This window comes from Uloborus diversus, chromosome 5, assembly GCF_026930045.1.
Source record: "Uloborus diversus isolate 005 chromosome 5, Udiv.v.3.1, whole genome shotgun sequence".
Lineage (NCBI taxonomy): Eukaryota > Metazoa > Arthropoda > Arachnida > Araneae > Uloboridae > Uloborus > Uloborus diversus.
In genome coordinates, this window is record NC_072735.1 from 11,021,234 (window position 1) to 11,034,100 (window position 12,867).

Here is a 12,867-nt window from a genome sequence, read left to right on the forward strand (position 1 = left end):
GAGTTGAAACTACTAAATCAAAAACTGAGGAACTCATCATTGATGGCTAGGAGATCAACTTCCAGTAAAACTCCAGCCAGGGACCGTGTTAAGCATTCGCCACCACGCCAAATGCGATAAATCATAAATTCGGCAAAAAAAAATTCTAATTTGGTGAATTTATTGACAAACAAAAAATTCTCCGAAATTTCTATAGAAAAAACTATATCTCCCTCATTCTCCCCCCCCCCCCTTATCCTCAAAAGATTGTCAAAAGTTAAGTTATACTTCATTCTCTGATTAAATATTTTTTCAGACAAAAATACATTAAAATCAGTTAAAGTTGGTCTTCGGCTAAGACTTTTGAAATTTGGCTAACACTTTTAAAAATATGACTAATTTACTGGCTAACAATTTGAAATCCTCACCGCCCCTGTCCAGCCATTGTGATATTCTTGTTAATGAATGAGCTGTCCAATTAGCCAAACAAGGATGTAAACTTACACAGCCCCTCTTTGCTCTGCGTTACAGCCAAATTTCTTACATCATTTTTGAGGTTTCTAGTACTTTTGCATAAAATTCCCTGGCTTTAGATGCTGCAGGGTGTGGTCCAGCCTTCTCCTCAACCTTATCCCCATGAATCTTCCTAAGTAAGTTTTTTCTGTTACTTTTAAAATTTCCAAGAAACATGATTACCTTCGAAATTATCTCTTCCATATAAGCATCTCTGATGTACCCGACTGCTCCCTGTGTTCTACGGGTGAAACAATGAATTTTTACATTTATCAGCTTGAGCCTATATAACCATCTTCCCTTGTTCCCTCCTTTTGACAATTATGTTTCAAAGTCTACCTTATATTGGGCTGCAAGAAGGGAAATGGTCTGTCCACCCATGTCCCGACAAAATGTTTAAAAAAAACACATTTATTACATGCTAAATTGATTAATTAAGTATACTAAAAGTAGCTAATCTCACTATTCCAAAAACCAAAGCTATGATTGAATTTCCTTACTCTTTGCAGGAATAAGAGCCCAAGAAATGGGTGAAGGCATAGTCCACTTTCCGCCATTATTAAGCTACCCAAAACATTGGTATTTTCCAGAAATCTCTGTAGCAGAAAACTAAAATACAAAAATCAAAGCTCTGCTTTCTACAGGTCTACTTTAGTACAAAGCAGATTGTATTAAAATTAAATTTTAAATCATTTTCAAGCACATACACAGTTTAAAATTCACTTGCAGAATGAAGTAGTAGTACTTATCTTGGATTCTCAAATTCGGAAATTGGTTGTTTGCTAATAAGATTTGCAAACAAAATCCTTTAAGGCTATGTAAACATGACTTTGTAGCCTAATATTGTTGTTTACATGCTCAATGAATGCTCTGAAAAACCAGAAAACTGCAGATATTTCTTTCATTTTTGTAAAAAATTAATATTGATTAAATAGTTAAAATTTTGATTTCATTAAGTTTATGTTGGAAATATCATAAGGAAATGTTTAAATTTGGTACCCTTTCCGGAAAAGTGATCGACACAAACAACATGTAAAATGCAAAAATGCAATGGTATAAAAAGGTGTAACCTTAGCTTATGCTTGCGTGTAAAGGAAGAGAAAGATAAGTGTTAGTGAAGGATTTAATTAATTCATACAGATATGAGATAAAATGGTAAAAACTCCTAGAGAATGATAAACCACATTTGTTTTTGGCATTTGTATTGATTGTTTGCATGTATTCTCCTGAGAAAAGTGGGAATAATAAATGGCTGTGGGCATGAGGTATGTGTGTATAAGAAATTCTTATGCTCTGTTTCTTTTTCTTTTTTACTTCTATAGATATGGAAACAGAAGATGGTAATGATAGTCCAAAATCAAGTGTATATAGAGACTTACTTTCTTTGAATTTAGGATGCAGTAATAGCTTTATTAAAGACTCATCGAATACTGGTCATATTTCTCCATCTCATGATGATAAAAGCTCTGATAGGTCATTTTTTAGCTCTGCTCAAAGCAACACTATGGATAACTCCTTACCGGTAATTTTCCCATTTATAAAAAAATAATATACTTTTTTTTAAGTGACAAGTCACTAATTTTGCTACTCTCTCTCTTTTTTAAGGATGAATCTTATACTCTTATGTTTGCCAATAACAATTGGTATGTTTTCTTCCGTCTGCATCACATACTTTGTGAAAGGTTATGGAAAATCTATGAATGTTCACAGATACTAATAGCAGAAGAACTAAGAGACCAAGAAGAAAGAAAGCAATCTACAGCTCTTGCACTTCGACTTAAACCTCGAAGTAAGCTCTGCACTTTTTCTTTGAATACTCTTTGCGTAAATCACAGTTATTTGTTCTGATTACTGGTCGGCTGCTCAATTTGGAAACTGGAATTTTAAAATACCACTGAAAAACTCGACACATTTGTCTTTACGGCAAGCTAGGTTATATAATTTTGCAATAATTTGAAATATATATATATATATATGTTTTTAACTAGATATACTCAGACATAAGCCTAAGTTATTCTTAAAAGACACACACTTTTAAAGAATAACTTGGAAACTTGTGAATAATTAAAACTTTAATTTCAGAAAAAGGAAACTACCCACTTTTTTTTTTTTTTGAAATAGCTTATGTTTTGTAATGAACATGAAGTGCATTAAACATGTTTATGATTACAAATGTGCAGTTTTTACACTCTCATATCAGTTCTAATGTATGTTATATTTTTGCCATTGTGAGTATTCTAAAAGTGTTAGCTTTTGCAACTTCATTTTCATTTGTTGCTTCAATTCTAAAGCAATGCCACTAAAGTGTTGCTTTTTTGTTCCAGTTGCCTACTTTCAGTTAATAATTGCACGGTGTAAAATTGAATTGTTCTCAAAAAAAAAAGCAAAAATTTGATAAATGGTTTCTAAAAAAGATCTTGAACAGAGTTTATATTTGTTTTAAAGCTTAGCTATCTTAGTTAAATATTAACACTGTTATAGTAGTTCAGGTAGCAAAAATTAGTTAAGTTGTTGGAGCACAATATAACAAATATAATATGTATAATAAAGATAATGTTACCCTCAGGCATTTTTAGGAGAGGAATTCACCTTTCACCCTTTTAGAAAACCTTTGATGCACTCTGCACTTTTGTCAATAAGCTCTCTGCCCCTTTTTAGATATAGGAAAAACACTAGGACATTTAAAAAATGCCTTTTTAGTTTTGAAGTGTTCATATTGTAGGCTTTCAAAATGCAGATAAATCAATTCAAAATTAAGCTTTCTTTATTGTTTTATTTTCAAACTCCTTTGTCCAAAACTCACTGGAGGACACTTGAAATCAATTGCTAAAAATTAATTTTTCAAAAAAAAAAAAAAAGTTTGTACTTTTCACCCTTGTTTTTTTTAAAAAAAGAACTAAGGGGCTCTGCCTCCTGCTCGTTAATGCTCACCAACCCCCGAAAATTGTTTCACAATCATATTTGATTCACAAAGATTTAAATTGTCAATTAGAAAGAAATCGATTCAAAACACATTGTGAGCTCCCTTTAGAACAAAAAGCACCCCTTCCCTGGGTTTCAAAATAACTTGTACCAACTTGCAGAGCCGTAAGGGCCAAGGGGTTCATGAGCATTGAGAAACTGCAATTTTGTGCGTTTGAAAAGTCGCTTTCATATTTGTGATCTCTAGTACAATATTTTGCTATTTAGCTCGTACCTTGAATTCAGTTGAGCCTAAAATTTTCCATTAAAATCAAAACCCTTAACGTTCGTGAATAAGAAAGAAGAAACATGCAAATCGAAAAGAAGTAACTATGGCAACACCAAATAAAATATCAATAATTCTAATGAAAATAAGATTATTCTAACTTATTTTTTTACGGCTTGTAACTTTTTTTCCTTTTGAGATAGAAGTTCAGTTTTCGACCATAGGTTGAGTTAAATCTGGAGTAAAATAAGCCGCTCTTTTCAGTGGTGTAAAAATAAAAACTGTGGGACAATTCCTTTGCTTTTTACTGATAGATTTAATGAAGAAAGTAGTACCTAAATTTTAGCTAAGCCTAAAACAGTTCGAACTAAAAAAAGCATATAACTCCCACCGTGATTAAGTTATAGCATTGAAACAAATTGCATAGAATGCGAAAAATTCTATTCTTTCTAAGGATGTATAATGTTAATATGTGCAAGTAATTTTTCACCCCTTTAATAGGCAAATTACGAAAAGAAGCTTAAAAAATTAATTACAAAAAAACTAATTTGAATTTAAAAAAATGAAACCCTAAGTGCACAACCCCCGGGCTCGAAGTAATTTTGCACAACATTTCAAGGCTGTAGGTGCTATGGGGTCTCCTGGATGCACGTCCACCACAGACTTCGTTCCAGAATTTCTCTGAAACCTTACTTTTATTTACTATCAAGAGAAAACACATTCACAGAAATTGTAGAAATGGTTTTAAAAATACTGCAATTTTTTTTTCTTTTTTTCATGACTAAAAAACAATAGAAAAAGCAGGCTTTTTCCAAGGCATTCAAAACCACCAGACAATCAATACCTTTTTACTATTTTTGTATCTTTATTTCACTCCTCCAAAAAAATGGGAATGGCAATTTTAGTGCAAATAATTTCATTTATTGTTAGATTGTTGTGTAATTATATTTTCGAATAAAGCAAATCAAAACATCAGAAATGTGTTCTGGTGTCTGGATTTCGGAAATTTTGTTTGGTAAGTGGAATGTTTTATCAATGCTACTTATTTGATTTTAGAAGTTGAAATAAGTACTGAAAATCAGGTTTTTTGCTGATAAACAACAAAATTTTGATGCTACAAAATTAAACAAAACTGTTAGATTTTACTGTTTCATTGTATTTTTATTTGTTTTTAAATTCTGATTTTCTAGCAACTTTCATTTACAATTGAAACTTATTCCTTTTAGTATAGTTTGCATTTAATATAGCTTTTTACTATTTATTTCATATTTACTTTAAAATTAAGACATTTCTTTCTTGTCATTTTTTAAGTAGCTCACCTGTATATAGTTTTGTTAACTACTTGCATTTAACACAACTTCTCATTTTTAAGGTTTATTGTAATGCATATTAAAAACAGAAAAACTGATTGTATTTCTTTTTATTTGTAGCTAACATTGATATAGATTCTTATTATCCAACATTTTTGGATATGGTAAAAAACTTACTGGATGGAAATATTGAAAGCAGCCAATATGAGGATAATTTGAGGGAAATGTTTGGTATACATGCATATCTCGGCTTCACCCTGGATAAAGTTATTCAAAATGCTGTGAGGCAGGTGAGCAGATCAAATACTGTTGTAGTCTTTAACCTTTTAGCTTGTTTTTGTTGTTGAATCACATTATTCAGATGAAACAACTATTTTGTGTTTATTTTTCTTTTCTTCAACCCTTTGAGGTGTAGTGGTTTGTTTGAGGCCACCTAGAATTTATTTCAACAAGTGTTGACGGAACTGTGTCGGCTGAAAAAAAAAGTGTGTCTTCAAACAAAGCCTTAAAGGATGTATGAATGTTTTCATTTAGCATTTAATTTTTTTTTTTTTCAACTTTAATTTCTAGCTTCAACACATAGTTGGAGATGATCCTTGTACTCAGTTGACTAATCTGTTTCTTGAAGAGGCAAAGCATAAAGCAACAGGTGGTGCATGTTCAACATCATCTCTCCGTTCTACAGTTGAACTTGTATACCAAAAGAAGGCAGAACAATTGAGTGATGAAAACTTGTTCAAAATAATAGTGGTAAGTGACGATTTTGAAATCATTTTTATTTGCATAACATTTATTGAATATAACAGCAGTTCAGTTGTATATAAACATTTCAAAATTTGAGCAAAGGTAATGGAAGTTTTAAATATCAAATATTGCTGTGTGACCTAAGAAAAACAGGAAACTCTTTAGCTCTAGTAGATAAAACAGAGTGATATCTGTATTCACATATATAAAAGCCCTGATGCTGAGTGCTTTTAGTTACATGCTCACAAGTTTATAATTACTTAATTTAAATTGAACTTCAGACTAAAGCAAGACTTTTGTTAACATATTTCATAATTTAACCACCCTGGTAAGTTGTATTGTGAGCAATAACTAAATATAAAACCAAGTAAATCAAAATATTTGGTTGCAAACTGTAATTTGACTAGCTTTTTTATTTTCTTCTTTTAAATTTATCATTGATACTTACAGTATAAACAAGAATGCAAACTGACCATTGAGCTCCTAGACACAGATTCTGATGTTTCAGAAGACCAAAGCGCTGTAAATAAATGGAATGCATTTGTAAGAAAATATGTTTGTGAAGACAATATTGCCAACATACTCAAAGACAAACTAGCGAAAAATCCAATATTTCTTCCAAGGTAATTTATTAAACATTTTTCAGTATTTGCTCAATTTATCATTTTTTATTTAATAAAAAAAAATGTAACTTAAATTATCCAAAAGGAATATTTAAAAGTTCTGAGCATAATATCTGGTGTAGGGAGTTGGTGTGATATCGTATATCACATTTGTTTTAGATCATATTTTCATTTAAGTATTTGTTTTTCTAGTTTAATTTGTTTTGTTTAGTTTTACAAGTTTCCTCATTAATTTTTTTCTCTTTTTAAATTTTTTTTATTTTAAAACGTTTTTATACAAGTCATTTTTTAAAGCTCTTTCTGAACTTGTATCTTTATCAAATCTGTCCTCCTCTTCTGGTGCTTTTTTGTAATAGTGGATGGAGTCTTTCTTTTCTTTTGCTGTCATCTCTTCTCACTAATTTCGTTAATCATTTATGTTAATGTCTGAATGGCAGGAATCCTACTTTTCCTCCTTGAAATTTAGCCCATCATTCTTAGATGTTTTGTATTCACTTTTTTTTAAATCATATTTTAATCTAAAATAGGAAATGTTTTCATTATGTTTTTTAGACAGAACAATAATTGGTTGAATCATGCCAAAAATATGAATGAAGAAAAAGAAACTGACTACTCTCAAGAAAATGACTTGAGTTTGCAAAATATTCAAGATGAAATCGATGAGAGTAAGATAGATTTAAGCCGTCTAGAAGATGGTGGTGCCGGTGAAGCTGTGAAAGGTTTAGTGGGATTAAATGCTAAAGCTAAGTATCTGGAAAGAACCAGGCTGAATAAAATAACCGAGAATGGGGACTCGACATCTAATAGCTATGGGTGCAGATTTAATGTGAATTCATACAAAATGACATGGATTGTAGACAGTGAAGAATGTTTGTATAGGAAAAAGAGTCTTTCAAAAGCTTTGCAGGTGAGAATTAAATTTTGTTGATTAGTGATGACAATACATTATTGTTTTATTCCAGCTACAATTCAATTGTTAAGAGATTTTTTTTGTTAAAACATGGATTTAATATGTTGTGCTTAAAGTTTTTATTATTATTATTTTTTTTAAATATATTTCTCAGAGTGCATTTTAAATGATCTCTTTTTTTCTTTTTTTTTTTTTTCGTTTTGTAGTATGCAGTTCATCATTTCAAATGTTTCTAATTGGAGGGGAGGCAAAGGGGATATACTCTTGTTTTCCTGTAGCTCTCTGTAGTCCTTTTATATGAGGTGTATGGCCATAGTGTGGTAAAATGGGCTGATCATACTATTTCAGGATTTTTCTATGCATCGCAAATTGACTCAATTACTATATTTAGCAAGCAGGGTTGGCAAAAACCCGGGGTTTTTTTAAAAAGCCCATGGACCCAGGGTTTTTTGGGTTTTTTAAATACAACCCAAAAAAAAACAACTAAAGCTGGTTTTTTTTAAAGAAATGTGGGTTTTTTTGTCTTTTTTTTTAGGGAAAATGGGGTGCGTGTAGTATATTGTAGTGTAAGTATATGGACAAAGCACAAAAATTGTCTTGGGGTAAAAATACTGGAAAATTCAGCGTTTTCTGAAGAAAAGTAAAAAAGACAACGAAACCCAAGAATGGTGAAGTTTAAGATTTTTTAGTTTCCATGATTACCAACAGTTAGGGCAAAGTTACTTCTCAAGTGATTACTACATTTTTTTTTTTTTTTTTTTTGCATTTTACTTTATTGCATTTCATTTTGTTATGCAAAACTACTGTAGAACGTCAAAGTAGTTTAAATCCCTTTTTACTGGATTCAGCTTAATCAAGACATTTCTTTGAACTTCATGTTGACTGTTTCTATTTCTGTGTACAGAGTAAGAAATATTAAACTTTTTGTAAGATAATGAAAGTATTGTACATCCTATTCTATTTTCTGTTCGACCGTTTGAAAAACCTGTTAATTTCTAAAACATATACGTTGTTTATTGGAGATTTGTGACATGTTGGTTTGCAGAAAATAATTCACATGAAAGACTTATAGCTAGCGTAGTTTCTTCTGTACAATCTACAAATATCGAGAAAATCAGACGTGACAGGACTTAGTCCAGAAAATTTGAGTTATTTATTGACCAGTTAAAGAAAAAGTTAAATATATTTATTTAAAATCTTTGAAGTATTTTTTTAATGCCGTTAAGAGTTAAAAAATACTATTGAAGTTCAAAATTCCTTTTTTATGTCCATTGTCTGTGGTGAAGAACAAATAAAAAAGAAGTTTAAATTGTGAAAGTATTTAAATTAATTATTGTTTTAAAAAACTTCTCAGAAAATTTTAAAAAACCCAAAAGTGGGTTAAATAATGGGTTTTTTAAATGGGTTTTTTCAAAAAAAAAAAACCATTGGGTCCAATTTGGCGAACCCTGTTAGCAAGTGAATTGAACATGTTCAACAAGAGCTTAGCTTTCCAAACCTCAATTCCTTTGACTTTTTTTTTTTTTTTTTTGAACGTTCAAGTATGTCAGATGTCAGCCATATTAAATTATTATGTCATTAGTCCTGTAATTAAAATGTCACATGTCCCTTAAGACACCAGAGGCTATATTTTCACAAAATGTTGTTGCTGCGATAGACTTGTTATATTTGATAGTGTGCGACAATTGTTGTTTTATTACTAATAACTGTGGGAAAAAAATTAAGAACCATTCTAGCAAAAAAAAAAGGGGGGGGGTATGCCACTTTTTTTTGCCAAAGTGACAGAAATAGACATGATTTATTTATGGTCATTGTAACCATTTTAATTTTCACTATTTTTAACACTAATATCATGTAGGTCAAATGTTTACAAGTAATGTTTACAACATTCAGTTTATCACTTGGGTAGTTAAATACAGATGCTGTACTATTTTAGTGAAATGTATATTAGTTAATACACTGATTGCAGATGGGTAAAATAGCAGAAGATAATAATAAAATAACTCACTGGCTTTTGTGCAAAGGTTTAAACAATTAACGGTTGTAATAATAAGTTTTGTCTTTTAGTTAATTTTTAATAGAAGTGTAAAGAAATTCAAATTATAATCAAAATGTAATATGACTATGAAAAAAAAGAAAAAAATATAGCTCATATTAAACTTCCAACTTTAATAAGAAAAAGTATTCTCATAAAATAGTTAAATCTCATCAAATTCAGTCCAGTTTATTACATCAGAACATAAAGAATGTTACATTTTTATCAACATTGTATAACAAAAAGCAAGTTTTTAAACATCCATTTTCAACCTAGTTTGAGTTTTTATATTTTAAATTTTTTTTTTTATTTATTAAATTAATACTAATAAAATAATACCTAATTAATATTCTGATTCAAATTTCAATTCTATTGCATAGAGAACTATATTGCTTTTGTCCATTTTTCCCAAGTTTTTGCCATTGTATTTAAACCACGTTTATTATTTTATTTCTCTTTTCTAGTCTCACCAAAAAGTTTCACAGAAGTTGGGGAAACGATTTCATGAGTGGCATCAGAGATGGCTCTTAGAAAATGTACAAGAAGATCAAGAAAAATGGTGCAAAAACTGGTTGTTAGGGTTGACTGAAGATAATATACCTACTACTTGCATTCGTGTAGACAATTTCACAAAGCCTCCATATTCCAGTTTTAATCGGTACAAAGTGCAGGCCCGTGAGAAAACCTGAATCATTCTAGATTAAAATATATCCCCGTGCTTTCTTGAACTTGTTCATGTGCAAATACAAACTGAAACCATTACTAAAGACTAAGGATAGATTCCTCTTTCATTAACATTACAATCATAACGTGTTATGTGCACTTAATTTTGTTTCATTGACTATAGCATTTTATTTAATGAGACAAACATCTTGCATTGAGTTTCTTCCGTATCACTTGCGACGAAACATTGTTTGACAAGAAAAATATTCTGCATTAGACATTCATTTCATGTGCATTGCATTGTATATCCCATTGACACATTTCAAATTGAATGTTTTCTTGAACTCTCATGTCATGCTGCAAAAGCACAAGAAAACGTCAGTGGACCAGATGATACTGCTTTTAATTTTAATATGAATGAAGCAGCTGCCAAAAACATATGCTGATTTTATTCAACAAAACAAATTATTTTTATTCAAACGGTGTTCAATGAATATTTAATTTGAACACCCTGTAAGAATGTAATTATTTCATGGTAGCTTTTTTTAGCATAAAACATCTGACTGTAAAATTTATTCCATTGTACAAAACACTGGTTGAAAAAAAAATTGTGAAATATTTTACATTATGCGGTATTTTTGTACCTTGAGATCATAAAAGGTAAGAAAAGATATAGTTTCTTCAAGTGATAATGTTGCCACCTGAATGTAAGGACTTACTATAAGCCAGAGGGAATCATATGAAAGTTTTTATCACCCTCAATGTTCTTGTAAATTTTTCATCTTAAAAATCATGAGTTTATGTGTTTGTATGTTTTACATTGTTGTTAAAATGGTTTTCAAATATCTGAAATATATTTTTTTTTTCTTAATTTTATATATTGATATATTTCTCTTCAAAACAAGTAATTTTACATTGAAGCTATCAATTGATTTGTTTAGTGGTGATTTTATATTTCAATTGTTAAAAATAATGACATTCTTTGGTGTGTAATATATGCTGATTTATAGAACATGAAATGCATAAACAAGACTTAGTATCTATGGAAAAACATAAGCTATATTTTCTCCTCTTTAGTTTTAAATACTGTAAAGAATAAAAGCTTCTGTAAAATTTTACTTTTAAATAATTAATATGCAAGAATTACAACCCCCTCTCGCAAAGCATTACTTTGAATTTCGATTTAAAAATTTTTAATTGATTTATCAAACTTAAAAACACATTGTATATATATATTTTTTTAATGTTGAGTTCTGAATGCATAAATGTCCTAAAGCAATGGTGCTCAACCTACAACCCACGGGCCAAATCCAGCCGCAAACTGATCGGTGTGGCCCGTTGTTTTGTTCAATGTTACAAATTGAAGGGCACTATTAGTGAAAATATGTCAAATTTAAAGCCACATTGTTCAGAAATTGGTTTCTGAAACACATGCATTTACATTAAAATAAACATTGTGTAAGAGACAACAACAATGTTTGGTTTGTGATTTTTTTTTGTTTGTTTGTTTGTTTTGCATATTTTATTATGCTAGTTAGAAAAGAATGAAATATTTTGAAATTTTATGTGTATTCTGGCCCACGAGAATGATTTTAATATGAGGTGCGGCCCTTGGGCAGAAAAAGGTTGGGCACCACTGTCCTAAAAAAAATTATACTCTCCCAGACAGTATAATTTTTACTCTTAATTCCAATTTTTTATATATTATGTTTTTTTTTTAATTGTTGTAAAAGAGTTTGATGTTCTGAAATTCTAGGCTCTGTTAAGCTGAAAAAATAAAAATATTCATGTCTAATTATTCCCTTTCTCTGCAAAGAATATTTTCCTTTAAAAAAGAAATAAGGTAATCAATGAAAGTTTTAGTTTTTTATTCCTACGCTAGGAAATTTAACTAAATTTGTATTATAGTCCAACTTCAGTAATTTAAATGAAAGAAACGGGTATTTTTTCATGTGAATGAAATTTCACAAATAATTTTATCTTTAAAGGCCCTAGATATTTTACTTTCAATGAATGTTTAGATATGTTTTGCTCTTCTTAAATGAGTAATCCTAATTATTTCAACTTAAAATTGAAATTTACTACTTTGGTCATAAATAATTCTCAAGACTTGAAACCAGGAGAAGCCATTTCAGTAATAAATATTTGTATTGAAATAAACATAACTGAAGTTAACTTTGCTGCATTTCCACTTTTGAAAGAGAAGTTTATAATTTGATCAATCTTATTTACGTTTTTGCAAAGTTGTAGCTTTCTCTCTATAACTATTTTTCCTCTGTTCAATATTATTGCCTGTAAAAATCATAAATGAAGGAATTCTGTTCATAGAATTAATTGTATATTAAGTTAAATAAATTCCCTGTCTTTTTTTCTCTCTCTTCCTTTTTCCCCTTTTCTACTTTAATTTAACATTAACTCATTAATTATTGAGTGTTCTCCAAAGATCTTAATGCCCTTTCCCTTTTTTTTGAAAATAGATTTTTGTTCTTATTTTATTATAAACTTACCTTTTTATGCATTGCTGCAATATCCTATTTACAAAATCAAATATACAAAATTAAAATCCCTAGCAAAAGTTAGCCGTCTTAATCCTTTGACATCCAAGATGTAGAATGAGTATGTCCTAATTTATCACAAAGAACTATTAGACATTCAATGCATACAGAACATTTTTTGTTTCTGAACTCGTTTTCATTTTTTTGTAAAACTCTTTTTTGGCTAAGGGAAATCTGGCTATGTGAGACTTATCAATCACATTTCATCTCATAGCTTCGATCACATGACAGCTCAGGCATTGTGACCTTTTGTGGAGTATGGTATATAAAAATGGATCATTACCTATAGATAAGAGTATAAAAATTATGCATAAATTTCTTGATTATAAATAAATAGCAGCAGTATCC

The 12,867-nt window shown here is 29.9% G+C and overlaps 1 protein-coding gene across 1 annotated transcript in view; it reads left to right on the forward strand.

Annotated features, from left to right (window-relative positions):
• The window catches only part of LOC129222805 (paired amphipathic helix protein Sin3a-like), a 56,644-nt gene extending 44,329 nt beyond the window's left edge, over positions 1-12,315 (forward strand). The window contains exons 22-28 of the mRNA XM_054857351.1: positions 1,815-2,014; positions 2,098-2,281; positions 5,110-5,279; positions 5,560-5,739; positions 6,184-6,356; positions 6,909-7,263; positions 9,766-12,315. Coding sequence (XP_054713326.1) covers positions 1,815-2,014; positions 2,098-2,281; positions 5,110-5,279; positions 5,560-5,739; positions 6,184-6,356; positions 6,909-7,263; positions 9,766-9,990 — 1,487 coding nt within the window. The 3' untranslated portion in view covers positions 9,991-12,315. The remainder of the gene's footprint in view (positions 1-1,814; positions 2,015-2,097; positions 2,282-5,109; positions 5,280-5,559; positions 5,740-6,183; positions 6,357-6,908; positions 7,264-9,765) is intronic.
• The last annotated feature ends 552 nt before the right edge of the window (positions 12,316-12,867 follow it).